General features: G+C 38.7%; 1 protein-coding gene across 2 annotated transcripts in view; it reads left to right on the top strand.

Moving 5' to 3' along the window:
* Positions 1-15,337, top strand: part of CARMIL1 (capping protein regulator and myosin 1 linker 1) — a 186,504-nt gene that overhangs the window by 135,704 nt on the left and 35,463 nt on the right. For both annotated transcript variants that reach the window (XM_072152417.1, XM_072152416.1), the window contains exons 27-28: positions 8,241-8,416; positions 10,788-10,875. In XM_072152417.1, the coding sequence (XP_072008518.1) occupies positions 8,241-8,416; positions 10,788-10,875 (264 nt within the window). The remainder of the gene's footprint in view (positions 1-8,240; positions 8,417-10,787; positions 10,876-15,337) is intronic.

The following is a 15,337-nucleotide window of genomic DNA, read 5'->3' as shown; positions in this document are numbered from 1 at the left end:
TGGAAGTTTAGCTGCAATCCCAATTTCCTTCACATGCAGCGTTTGTTGCCCACTTATTACTAAAGATCCTTCATAATTGCTCAAGGAAATGTCTTTTCTTGTTTGAATGCATTGGAGCTTGGTTATCCTAGTAGGCAGGAACCCAGTCTTCCTTTTCTGTGCCAAACCAATAAACGTAAACCTTAGTTGTGTTCCATTATGTGCAATAACTTAAGTCTTTATGAAATATGAATTCCTATATTAAAGCATAACTGTAAAGCTATAGTGATTTTACCAAATTATTATATGTGATTCCCCCTTTGAAAACAAACAGAATGATTACTACTTTGTGCTGCTCGCCCTTTTCTTTCCAAAGTTATTGCAATTTCTGTTTTGAAAGTGTTTGACAAAAATCTTTCTCACTGAAAATAAAGTGGTCAGTCTATGCCCTCAGGCTGAGGCCAGTTAGCTTGCCGACATATCCCAGGATGCCTTGTGTTCTTAAAGAGAACCCGTCATGCAAAATAACCCCCCTAAACTAAATATATTTTCATGAACTGCCATTAGAGAGCATTGCCTCTATCCCTTCATTGTCCCTCTACATGCCTGTAAACCTAAGCAATGAGGTCCTAAAGCTGTATGCAAATGACCTGTGAAATGTCCAATGAAGCATTAGCATATTCAAGCTGTCCACCTTATTCATGAGTGGGAGGCACAGCCACACCCCCCAGTGCATGACTGACAGCCTGAATAATGATGTGAGGCTGTATAATGATGTGCTTCCTGGTGCTGGTGGCCACGCCCCCTGCAGCCTGTGTGTGCATGTGTGTGTGTGTTTAGGAGAGATACAGCAGCTCCAGGCAGCCATGTTACAGCAGGACATGTCAGGTACATGTGTAGCTGATGTCTGTGTCTCTCACCTGTATATTAGGAGGATGCAGCATGTCAGCAGATGCAGCACTCACACTAGCAATGCTTTACTATACATTACACATAGTAATGAGCTGGGGGAGGAGAGGGGAGGGGTAACAGGGGTGACATCACTGCCTCTGACCATGTGACCAAACTCATTTACATGATAAAAATATGTGATTTTACAATGAATAATGTATGAAATAACTAGATAAAGGCTGGGATGGGATCCTTGTGAGCTGCTCTAACAGGTAGTAGTGACAGGACAAGTGACACAGACCTGATGACAGGTGTCCTTTAAAGTAATTTAGCATTAAATCCATATAGTTTCCGACAAGTAAATCCAGTGAACACTGCACAGTGCACATACAGGATGTATATGATGAGATTCCATCACATGGATGAGCAGGGAACATGTAATGGAAGAAATTATAAGTAACCCAGTTAAACACAGCCTATAGCCTGTGCTGTGTGGGTACTAAGGGTTAATAGCTTATCTGGACAGAGCTGATACTGCAGATGACAAGGTGGGGAAGTAAGCAGTGAGACAGATGGAGAAACTTCAGTAGAATCGCAGACTGGGATGGAGGGTCTGATAGGGAACAGGGAAAATGGTAGGGAAATGTGCAGAACAGTGCACATTTCCAGCTCTGCAGCATTCACTGAAACATAACCTCTTCCCCAGTAGAGGCAGCCATTGCAGCAATGAGGTACTCTGAAGGCTATAGCCGAGAAAATACTGCATATAAGGTAACAAAGATAATAGGCAAAGTTGTTTTACATCCCAAGAGCTATTGATTTGTGAAAAATAAAAAAAAATTACAGTTACTCTTTCAGTGAAAATGTGCTTCTGCAGACTTGTTTGGACAAGTGACTATGATGACTTCACAGGTTTTATGGTAAAGGTAAAACTTTATTTGATCTTTTGAAACCAAAAAGTGCTTAAAGTGTAAGAGTCATTCCAGATAAATTTCTAACCTTGTAGGGATCTGTATTCTAGCCTGTTTAAGGTGAGACTATGGAGTCTGACTATGAGCTCACAGCTAATATCCTGATGTTCATTTACGCAGCTCTTGGCAGTGAGTATTGGCCCCTTGACATTTATCTTGGTGCTAAAATAATGCTCACAGTATACTTCTGCTTAGAGCTGTGTAAGCCGCTTTAAACCATTTCTGATATGTCAAGGGTGGACACTACTCATACATGTATGAGGCCCTCCAACTATATAACTCAGGTAATGCTCTTTGTACATAGAATAAAGACTGCAAAAACTACTGTAAGTGTAGTGAACTATAAATTCCAAGGATTAAGAGATGTAGCACAATAAACAAGGGTTAATCTGCATTTATGCGTTAAATGTGCCAAAAACGCTGTCATATTTGTCTGAGCCACATTAATTATTTTGCTGCTCAATGGGCTAGGTGTAGCAGAAACACTCTGTACGTTATGAGCAACTTAGCATTTCAATTAAATTACACAATGTTTATGCAAATGAGGAGCTGCATTTAAATAATGTTAATTTAATTTGTCCAGACTTCAAGAAAAAACAAATATGTTAATGCAATAGGGCGATAACAAATCCTTGCCTAGCTCACATTATGAAGAATGCTATTGTGTAATTATATTGCTAAATTTTAAAATTTAGAAAGTGAATAGGAGTTATTCAAAATTTCCTTTGATTCTTCTTCAATTTAAGCTAAATAAACCTGGTCTTTGACCAAGAAATTTGCTTGGAAATGATTATTTATGTCATTTTGCACAAATACAGTTTTGAGTTACCTAGGCAAATAAACTAATAAACAAAATACATTGTAATATGCATTTGTTAAGGCCTCACTTCCTATTTAGTTCTCACAAACACTTTTTTCATAATCATTCAATATTTCTGATATTGCATAAATTAGTTTTTTTTCTTCATGTTTCACTAATAGATTTTAAAAGGTTATAAGTGGAATGAGTGGCTGCGTTAATGAGAGATCTATTGATTTAATGTCTACTCCATTGTACTGCTTGAGAAGTAGATACTCGCAGATCAGACTTTGCATACCTTTTCCCTTTCGCTATCTAATCAATTATTTCCTGGGGATAAATGAACTAGCATCAGCTCATATAAAGCACACACCTTGCCATGTCTATATAGAAAATGCATACAGGAAAAAAGCTTCAGTTCTGTAGAGATGAAGTATTCCTTTATCATTACAGTCCATTATAAAACCAAAGGCAGATAACAATGGAAACACAATTAACAATTTGATACAAACTGTTCTTCCCTGCAGTATCACAGTTCACAGAAGATGCCTAGAACACATTCCTATAAGGCTATATTCACACTGACGTATGGGGGACGTATATACGGCCGATATACGTCCCCCATAATCAGCAATGGGCGCACCGTACCGTTCCGTACCCGGAAAAAGATAGGACCTGTCCTATCTTTATCCGTAGTACGGCGCCGTGCGCCATTAATTCCTATGGAGAGGGGCGCTCACCTCCTCCTCCTCTCCCAGTACACTGCCGTTGCCCGCTACGGTACGGTACGGGCGGGCAACGGCAGTGTGAATATAGCCTACGTCAGTAAGTAGGGGCAGCTCTAGGTTTCAGTGGGCCCTTGGGCTACAGAGCCTCAGTGGGCGGCATTAAAAATTCAGTAACTAAAATAGTCTCTGGTTCCCTAACATATTCCCTAGTTTATCATACCAAACAACCCCCTTATGGTTATTTTATATAAAGCTCCCCTCACCCCCTATGGATTCATGAGAAACAACCCTTCTGCCCCATTTTTATGTGCGAAGAGTTAAATTAAAAATTGTTACATTTGAAAATACAATATGAACAAAATATATACAGGTAGTGTTACATACAAGATAGGGTCTGTAGGTTTGTTCTTAAGTTGAATTTGTATGTAAGTTGGAACTGTATATTTTATCATTGTAATCCCAGCCAGACCTTTTTTTGGTCTCTGTGACAATTGGATTTTAAAAATGTTGGGTTGTCATAAGAGTCAAGATTAACACTAAAGCTTCATTACAGACACATTTGATAACTGTTACAGTTGTTTATTGTAGCCTAGGACTAAAGTACAATAAATTACCAATATCCATTGGTCCGTTTGTAACTAGGGGTTGTATGTAAGTCGAGTGTTCTTAAGTAGGGGACCGCCTGTAGTTTTAAAATATATAGTTTTCATTAATCCAAAATATATAACTAGTTATAAGTTTCATTTTATTCATCTCTTTAAAATTGCCTTAAAATTGTCAGGTCTAGAAATAATTTTCTTTAAAGGAAATCTACCCTCCGGAATCTACTTACTTGGTAGATCCTGACCGTAGATTCCCCAAATGTAACTCATCCCTATACACCTTTTAACACTCCTGGTGTGGGCTTTGGAGGCAAGGCTACTACATACCGTGAGTATTCACAGGATAGGGCCTAAGTTGCTGATCAGTGGGGATCTCAATGCTGAGAGCCCCACAAAACGCATGACCGTTCTGCTCCATTAATCTCTATGGAGCGGCGCTCAGCAATTTCCCTCAGCTCCATAGAGATTAATGGAGCAAAACGGACATGCCCGGCCATCTGCTCCATTAGTCTGACGGAGCGACGAGGGATCCGACGGACCCCTAGTTCTCGCGATCTGTGGGGGTCTCGGCGCCAAGACCCCCACTAATCAGCAACTTAGGCCCTATACCATGGATAGGGCCTAACTTTAGTTTGTGGGAAAACCCCTTTAAATTACCTGCACTTGCCTTTTAAACAAGACAAAGTAGAAATATGGGTAGTTATTTGAAAGGACATCTTTTTGGAATGTTGCTCTAGCTGTCCCCAAGTATGTGCATGTGATGTAGTATGATCTAATCGGGGACTATTGTGAAATCTGAATGTTAGCATTTGCTGGAACTATAGCTGTTCGGCTATTGTGAATTTGTAACATCAAGCTAAACTTTTAATAGCTCTACAGATACTAAACTGACTGAAATACTATACATATCAGGTTTTCTGTTGTTTTTCTACAATGAATGTATCATTTGTAAATTCCAAACAGGTTTAGGTTGAGGTATACAGCTTTGAACAAGACTTCTATGGATAATCTCTTCTGTATATCCTTGCAAGCTCAGAGCACACCATAGAAATCTGTGCTGCTCATTTACACATGAAAGTGATCTTGTCCTTTACTTTCATTTCTAGCGATTTTATTCAATAGACATGATTTTATGTTTATCTGATTCCAGATACATTTTACACAATGTATAACAAATAAGAGAAAGAGAGTTTCATTGTGTGTACATTTAATAAATATTTGATGATTTCTTGTACTATAAGGAATATTAATGTACCATATAAACTCGAGTATAAGCCGAGGTACCTCATTTTACCACGAAAAACTGGTAAAACCTATAGACTCGAATATAAGCCTAGAGTAGGAAATGCATTGGTCACAGCCTCCTCCAGTATATAGCCTGCCAGCCCATGTCCCAATATATAGCCTGCCAGCCCCTAGTATATAACCTGCGAGCCCAGGGATATAGCCTGCCAGTCAGTCCAAAGGATATAGCCTGTCAGCCAGACCAAAGGATATAGCCTGCAGGCCAGCCCAAAAGATGTAGCCTGCAGGCCAGCCCAAAAGATGTAACCTTCCGGCCAGCCCGAAGGATGTAGCCTGCCGGCCAACCCGAAGGATGTAGCCTGCCGGCCAGCCCAAGAGATGTAGCTCGGCTGAGAGTTGATGGTTCTCCTAAAGGCTTACCCCTGCCCCTTTAATCCACTAAAGAATCAGCAGGGCTGTCTTTTTTAGTGAGCTCACCCACATGATCCAGCTTACTACAAGGTGATCCCATCATAAGTAACTATGCATTTAGTATCTCCGTGATCATACTGACCCACAAATAAAGATAGGGGAGATTTTCTAAGTAAAATGTGCCAGACTTGTAGCATAATTTGTGCCACATACATGAAATAATGAGACACATTTTAGACAGGAAAATTGCATAGCTTTGGACAGAAAAATCTGTATATGGAAACCTTAAGTCCTTGTATTTAAGATGAGAATGGGAATTTCAGGACCAGGACAATTTTTGTTGTTGCTTTTCAGCTCCATACATTCTAAGTATTGATGACATATCCTCGGAATATGTCTGTTACCTACGCTCATCTCAAAGATGAATGGTGATTGACTTCTTTGCTCCATTCCAGTAAATACAGTAGAATTGACCAGAATATCTGTTCTAGTAGGATATTGAGTGCACCAAATTGAATGACAATATGACCACATTTTACCACTCGTCCCATAAGAAAATTCGCTCAGCTGTGATGTGAAGTTTAAATTCTTTAAATCCTAAAACCCAGTAGATCCTGTAGAATTAGCGTTCTTGTAGTCCCTTGCACTTGTAGTGAAGCATTATACTGTTTCATACGCTGCACACCTCTACAGTACTGTAGAAATCAACAGTAAATCAGTCCTTTCAATTGACACTCTCCAATAGCTTTTTGTTGTGTAGAGGAGCCAGGCAGGGTTGCCCCTTCTGCACTCCACTTTGCTGTGACAATAGAGCCCCTGGTATGCATGATGCCATGCAATGCGAATTAAAGGGGTTTCAAGGATCATTACTATTGGCCCCAGCTGGGTATGAAAATTAACAAACAACCCAAACTAAACTCGCTTTGGCACTCTTTACACAGACTGATTTTCTTGCCCCATCTGTTTCCAACATCCGTGGGCATTCCCACCATACTGTACATACTGTAGCTTGAATCCACAAGCAGCATGGCACCGCCAGCAGGTGTCTGAACCCTCCATAAGAATATGTGTAAAAAGCACTAGAGTAGGATTTTATAATTCACTTAATATTTAGAAGAAACTGGGAACTAGAGAGAGCCTGCAAAGGGGAAACTTCTAAAATGCAGAGTTCAGATCATATAATGACCAGAAATGGAATTATGATACTGTTCTATTCGTGCTCAGTATTTTGAAAGGTTATGTATACTTAAAATAGTCAACTGTCTTCAGAATCTGAAGGTTCATCAGTGTTGCCAGTTGGACCTCACAAACCTAGGAATTAATAGCAATACTTATGTGTGTAATCAGTGTCTGGCCAGGGAGTAAAATAATAATTATAAAATAATTGAAATGGACTTTTTGATTTGACACATTGAGGTGTTATGCAACTGGTATGCTCTTTCAAAGCGACTATAAATTGTGTCTTATTTCAACACTTTCTATTCACATCTGTCACTTGAAAAATTATGCATTCATGACACATAGTATTGACCTTTACTGCTCTTCTGGGCATTCTTTCGAGAGCCTCCTCTTACAAGCAATGCAAATAGCCTTTTTCTCATATCAAAAGTAAAATGAGATTTCAATTATTTTGATGGTTTGAAAAATAATCTCAGGCCCTCATTCCTGCTTCAAGAAGCAATTCCAGGATTTATGGAGCTGTATGGAGCATGGTGTCGCTGGCAGAGGGCATGAGTGGACTGTAAACTAGATGCAGCTTTCATTTCTTTTAGTGTAATAGTGTCTGCTGTTCTGGAGTGGGTTCATACAGTTATACTTTGCACATATTTGTTTTTGATATTTATTTTATTCTAGTGGCAATAGATATATGGATTTTCACTCTTCCTGTTCATGTGCATACTATTTTAGACACAGTGAGGCATATTTATCAAGCTGTGTAAAAGTCAGAATATTCTTAGTTGCCCATGGCAACCAATTACTGCTCCACATTTAAAATATTCATGAGCACTGGGGAAATGAAAGCTGAGCTGTAATCGGTTGCCATGGGCAACTAATAATATTCTGACTTTAAGACAACTTGATAAATCAGCCCAGTATGGATTAAGCTAGGTGCTACTGTTTATTTACGGTATGTATTTATTTTATTATATAAATAGCTATATAACTAATTATATATTTAATACATTTCCTTCAGGATTAGTAAAGTTGTATTGTATAGTAAGTAGACCCACTAGCAGATAGATGTACAAAGAGACATACATTATTAACTGGTGTTGGGTGGCAGGGTGTTATTGCCACTAAGAACTTGACAAGCTCAAGATGGGTTAATTTACGTAAGGTGTACTTACCTCACCTTTTTTGATTCCTGTTTGGATTCTCCCTCCTGTTTTCCCTAGTTCCATGTACTGTCTAACCTCCACCAGAGAGCCCTACTTTCTGCTTAAAAATGAATGACTTTCTCCTACGCTTTGTTGAGTCATGCGTCTCTATAGCGCAAGTCCAGTGAAAAAAAATGTAGAATGTTGTGGAATTAATGTATACTAAGCTATTAGCTCAAATATATTCAAAGCAGATTCCATCTTTGATTCAACCCCTGTTCTTTGTTCATTCATAGCAACTTCTTGAATCAATGGTTGATGCTGCAGAGGACCTATGTCCAAATGTAATGAAGAAAGCTCATATTCGCCAGGATCTCATTCAGGCCAGCACTGAGAAAATCTCAATTCCTCGTAACTTTGTAAAAAATGTCTTACTGGAGCAATCTGGAATTGATATTCTTAACAAAATAAGGTAAGTTATGAATATTGACTTAAAAGAGGTTAAAAGAGTAAATATGTTCTTTAACATTAAGATACTCAGACATTATTACACAAAAGACCATAGTTTGAAGGTGATTAATAAAGAATACCTAGACTGAAGTTAAGACAGTTTCAGACTCCTATGGTAGATCCGTGAATCACAGGTTGTGGACTGCCCTCTTTCACAGACTGACCACAGTGTCGGCGAAGAGACTCTGTGGCATCGTAGAGTATTTGCTTCCATGCTAAACAGCTACGCCATACTATAATCTTGAAACAATACAGCACTGCTATTTAATAGGGTAGAAGGGACTCCTTGCTTCATATTTCAAGATGATGCACATACTCCCAGTCCCCAACACTGTGGATAGTCTGTGAAACATGCCACTGCACAGTCCCTGATTCATGGAATGACCACGGTCCTTACACATATGCTCTACTAAAGTGAAATAACTTGTGACTTAAGCTCTACAGAAATAGTTTATTGCTTTAAGATCGGTGTTTACATTTTATCTATGTAGTTTAGTCTCTTTTCTTACTTTATTACACTGAAGTAACATAATTGCAGGATAATTTTCTAATAAAATGCAAATCCAACCTTTTATAGTTTGATATAATACACATTGGGGGAAAGACTTCTGTTTTTTAACACAAATCTCTGCCAGTTTAGGGAGACTTTGATTATATATTATGGTATATAAATATGGTGGGTCAGGGCGTTCACACCACCAAAACTAGTGGAAATGGGCTTATTGGGAGGACATAGTATCTTTCCCCTATTGTTTGTTTAGGTTCTTCACAGACTAGCCAATTATAATCTTACCCTGTCCAAAATAAGTCCATACATTGTGTGGTCAAAAAAGAAAGTGCTTCCTATGTACGAAACATATTGTCTGTGAGCATAGATTCATTCCAATAGTCAAAATAGTGGCAAGATAAGACCTTCTGTTGTATGATCAATGGCCTTGTCGCGCTAACAAAATGAGTGGTACTCGCGTGAATGCCTAGCCTCCTTACTTCAATACCCACCAGAGAGACTTTTTTTTTTCTGGCCATTCTGGATATTCCTATTAATCTTTTTTCAGCCTCAGTTTTTGTGAAAGAAGCTAACTAAAGTGACACCAGTATGGTCAGGTCATTGTCATGTTCTGCTGCTTAGCACCATTTATACCAAATAAGAGTAGCAACATTGTGAAAGAGGGCAGTTTCTTGATCTGATGATCTGTGAATCAGTGGGGGGTTTTCAGCATCACACATTGATGCCCTTTTAAACTTAAGAATTTCTTTTTTTTTAAGCAAATCTTTATTCATTTTTTTCTAAGTTCATAATACAAAAATTTCATTCTACAATCATTTCATTAAAAACATTAGGATATCTTAATCGGCATTATTATTACATTTTCACTCCCCCCACTTCTTATTACTTAAGAATTTTAATTTTTTGTTCATGATGCCAGAGCACCTGTACTACTGCCCACTGCTGCAAATCAGTCACTGAAGATGTTGAGTAAAGGTCTTAGAGCTGTTGAACTGTATTTCCCCAATATTCACATTAAATGCAAATGCCAGTGGGTATTTTAAAAGGCAGAATTTTTCAAAGGATTAGGTGGTCTTTTTTTCAACGAGTGGGTAAACTATGGTCATGAATATTTCATGCTTTCTAAAGTGTCACATCAAAAATAATAAGATAAGATGTGAGCCTTTTTATTCATCTCTTCCAGGGGTGCCTCAGATGATAGCACAAAGCTTAGGATCCTTTGCTGCTGATTAAAGGTCCAACCGTTAAAAGCTAAACCTAAACCCCATTACTGTATCGTGGCTATCATGACCTTGTTTTACTAAATGCACTCCAGATGTAAATGTAGTTTGTTTTCTTTTATGATCAGTGATTTAATTTATACTGTCTGTAAAGGTGTCAGAAATATGTCTCCTTAATCCACCAAACCTTTATCTTTAGATCAGTCATCCAGGAAGTGAATCCCTTTAACTCATTTCTGTTTATTGTGCTTACACATTGACTTGGTCATGATTCAAAGAAACCCTATAAATGTTAAATGTATTCTCATATACTCTAATATTAAAGTACCATAAATTATGGATTATAAATGACTAGATGTTGTCAGAAAAGGCTTTAATGCATTGCTATGTTAAATGAATTACGGAACGTATTGACCAGGGTAAAATTTATCCTTCCTATGCATTGCTGAGCATAACAAAATAAAATAATGAATCGTTTGTATAGGTTGAGTGTGATTACATAATTCATAAAGTACCATTCAATTGTATAGCATAGCTTCTGTAAACATTATATTTAGTTTGTAATTGCACTATACAATTTACCTGTATGTAATGTTTTTTTCCAGTGAAGTGAAACTTACTGTAGCATCCTTCTTATCTGATCGAATTGTTGATGAAATCTTAGATGCACTTTCAAGCAGCCATCATAAACTGGTAAGTCTTGTCTCTAATGCCTTCTCCATATGCAAGTGATGTTAGGGCAATATATAGCTGTATACTGACATCCCTGACATACATTGATAAGTCATAATCAAGATATGGTCTGAGCTCATGCAGAGTGCTAATGTCGCAGCAGAAAGTTGATCATTTCTGCTTTTTGTGAAAAATGTTAAAAGTTACAATAAATAATATAGTGATGTTTCCAACACCATATATAATAGTACAATTAAAGACGTTTTCCAATAAAATTGGAAATGGTTCTAATTTTGTTTCGGATAGTTTGAAATACACTTTACCTTGTAAATATGTCTTTTTTTGTAATTTCTGTGAGGATACCTACTTGTCTAGATGGTCCTTTAACCTCGTCCTGCATTGATTTTTACACTTCCTGTAATGTCCTGGTTCTGAATGGACAGGTACATCCCCTTAGGTGTAAGGATCGGAATCCCCCCCACCCCCCACCTCCACTGGCAGGACCTGACTGTAACACATACGCTGCAATCGATTTTTATTGGAGTGTGTTGGCTCAATGAGAGCTTAAAGGAAACCTACCACTGCCCACATGATGAAATCATGCGAGCAGACCACCCTGTAGGCTACTTAATGCTGATGCCGGCACATAGTGTAGTTAGGAACGGCGAACTTTAGTTCAGTTAAAAAAACGATTTTCTTACATATGTAAATGAGCCCTCCGGTGCTACCCTACATCATCTTCGTTCTGGCGATGGCTTCCGATGTTTAATTACTCCTGCCTCCTTCATATTACCCGTCCTCCTTCAGGTGCCGAGAGTCGTGACGTCACCAACCTCTCGGCACCTATCGCCGGCCGGCTGTGCGGGACTTAGTGTTTGCGCATGCACGATAGGTGCCGAGAGCTTTCATTTCATGCGGGCAGTGGTAGGTTTCCTTTAAACTTGTGATCAGAGGATCACTTGTTCAAGCCAACCTGAAAAATAAGTTTTGCAAGAGCAAAGGTTTTTTTAATAAAAATAAATAATTAAATAAAAATAAAAGTCCCCTAAACACCATCATTTTCCATACACATCTCATAAAGTACAAGAAACACTAAATCGCGCGAACACCTCAACCCCCCCCCCCCCCCCCCACAGACACACATACTTCCTATCATCACATTCAGAACAATCTGTACAATTAATCAGATACTGTATTGGAACCACTTGGTGAATGCTGAAGAAAAAAAGAATTTTCATCAAATCCCTTCACAAAAAATACTAAAGTTATGCCTCAGAAAAGATAAAAATGGACAAATATAAATAAAACTATATAAATTAGGTATTGCTGTAAGCCTTTAAAAAGTGACAACATCTGCTCTAAATTGCACAGCTTCCCTTTAATGCCATGGTGTGTGCCAATAAAGCAGTTTACCCCCACATATGAGGTATTGGCATAATCTGGAGAAATGGGGTATCATGTTTTGTAGAACATTTTGGTATGTTATCCATTGTGAATGTGTAAATTCTTTTAAAAATACTTTAACCCCTCAAGGACACATGGTTTTTTCGCTCATTTCTCGCTCTCCACCTTCAAAAATCCATAACTTTTTCATTTTTACGTGTACAGACCTGTTGTGGGAGCAATTTTTTTCACGAGTCTGAAGGGCTATATGCTTCTCCAATGTGTTCTTTGCAGATTAGGTGCTTTGAGTCTTCAGACATTATGATTCAGAGAGGCACCAGACAAGGGTTACCCTTGTCCCTGTTATTAGTATTATTGGCCATCGAACCTTTGGCTCTTGCAATTCGTCACAATACAGATCTTACTGGGTTAAAGTTTGTAATAGGGAATATAAATGTTTCCTATTCGCAGATGACATTCTAATGTCTGTCACTATGCCTATTTCTACCTAATCTGTAAGGAACCCTAAATTTATTCTCGATGGTTTGGGGACTTAATCTCAACCATGTGAAGTCTAAGGTCCTTAGTATTTTTTGACTCAGTTATGAAACTTTTAGCTTTAAATTTTGAGTTTCAGTAAGGATAGATTGACATATTTGGCCATTCAACTTGCACCATTGATTGATCAGATATATGAGGTATATTTCCCCCCTTTAATGAGATCTCTGGAGCAGGACCTGGCCAGATGGGCATCATATAATATATTGCTTGGTTTGGACGCAATGCTTCGCTCAAAATTACCTTGTTTCCCTAAATTATTGTATTACTTTCATACTCTCCCAATTTAAGTTCCTAAACGAGTGATGAAGTCCTTTCAATCCTTTTATTTGGGGATGCAGAGCCCAATGTGTCCAAGGCAAACTCTTCTAACCCCTAGGAGTCTGGGGGGGCTTAGAAGTCCTATGTATGTTAAAATATTACACGGTGGCACAGATAGCTTTGGTCTCCTTTCATGCAGGCCCTTTGGCCCTCATGACGGTGAGTGTTGAACAAATGGCTTATCCAGCGTTGCCTCTTTGCTTGATTTTGTGGCAACCCTCTAAAGAGTGCCTGGCAATATTGGCTCCGGCTTGATCACATTTGTTGGCCCTATGGGATAGCATGCATAGGTCTCATTCTTTGATTTCTCCTCACTGTCCATTAGCTTCATTACTTGACTATCCTACCCTTACCCCTGGGAATGAAGAAGAGGGCTTTCTCTTGGTGGACCTTTATATGTCAGCCTGGGAATCAGACCTAGGTAAATCTTTCGAGTATGGCCAAGAGTTTTCACTCACTTTGCCAAGGTTTCTGTTAATGTCTGGTTGAAGCGCGATGTAAGACTCTGTTATGCTGGTATCTAGTACCCCGGCGTTTTCTATAAAACGTATCCTTGCGCTTCCCCTAATTGTTTTAGAGGTTGTGCTGCTGAAGGCTCGGTTATGCATATTTGGTAGAATGTGCTATGGTTAAGAGGTTTTGGATTAGGATACATAAATTTATAGTTTCCATGACAACACATAACTTACTCAAGGTACCAGAACAAGCTTTACTACATATTTTCTCTTTCCAGGCCCCTACACATATACATACTCGTACTAAAAGGCTTATTATGTATACTTTTTGGCTGCTAAAATTGCGATGGCTCGTCACTGGAAATCACCAAAAATTAGCTTTGCGTATTTTAAGGCTCAATTGTTGTGGATAATGGTTAATGACAACTGGATATCTTGTACTGTTTCACTATATGTACCCTTATTGTTTTACATATATCTGTCCCATTATAGTGATATAATTATTGGCGATGTTAGGCCTTATGTTTGGGTCTTATAAATAAATATACCAAATTTTTTTCTTAATCTTTAAAATAGTTTTGGCATTACACCCAACATAGGCGTCTAAAACCCATCTGCCTCTTATTCATAGCTATGAGTAAGAGCCAGATGGACTTGAAACGCGTAAGCTGGATGTAATACTGACACTATTTTAAACTGAATGTAATAAACTCCGTGGGTTTTAATCTGCTGGACCTTCCACATGATATTGTAAATAGGCTATTTAATTCTGCAATGACATTGCTATGGCAGGACACCCAACAAGAGACAAAGGTACACTCTAGAGCAGTGATTTTCAACCTGTGTGCCGTGGCACACTAGTGTGCCGCGACACATGGTCGGGTGTGCCGCGGGGAAATTTCCCCCAACTATGGTGCTCCCTGTGTTTTGTTTCCCGGCAATGTGCAGTGATGCACAGTCTCGGCTTCTTACAATGTAGGAGACATGTACAATAACACATTCGCAAGCTTTGAACCTCGTGCGACAAAATGTCGTCACCGAGGCCGGCGCATCATCCTGAGAGCAGAGAGACTCCCGCATTTGCCCACCGCCAAGGTAATGCCCACCAATAATGCTGACTATATGAGCTTTTGCCTGAGTATATGAACTGTTGTCAGAATACTCAGCATATGAGCTGGTACTTTTAGTACTCCAGCAGTATACTGCATATAACAATGAGAAATGTAAAATGAGAAATACTATAGTCATGAGGCTGGAGTACTACAAGTACCAGCTCATATGCTGAGTATATGAGCTGGCACTTGTACTCTGGCCTCATGGCCATAGTACTTCTCATTGTACCCCTCTATTTTGCAGTATATGAGCCACATAATAATCAGCACCATATACTAAAAACAGGGAGAAACTGAGAACTGTTGAGGAAGAGCTTTGTGTGTGTCTTTCCACCATTCCTGACATGATATCCCTTTTGTGTTTATTGAAACAGGCCCAGGTTTCACAATGAGTGAGTAAAATAAATTTAGAATCTATATTATTAACTATATGTACATTATGACTGTTTTAGTGTCATTTTGTGCTATTTTGGTTGGTGGTGTGCCCCAGGATTTTCTAAGTATAAAAAGTGTGCCGCGGCTCAAAAAAGGTTGAAAATCACTGCTCTAGAGGGTGGCAAGCAAACATCTTGGAGGCAAGGATTACTTATTTCAGTTTCATGTAGTGTAGTAGGCAATCGTTTTCAAGTCACATCTATGATGTAAATCCAATAC

The sequence above is a fragment of the Engystomops pustulosus genome, chromosome 5, assembly GCF_040894005.1.
Source record: "Engystomops pustulosus chromosome 5, aEngPut4.maternal, whole genome shotgun sequence".
Classification (NCBI taxonomy): domain Eukaryota; kingdom Metazoa; phylum Chordata; class Amphibia; order Anura; family Leptodactylidae; genus Engystomops; species Engystomops pustulosus.
Note: the sequence above shows the minus strand (reverse complement) of the source record. Positions and strands in the feature narration are given on the sequence as shown.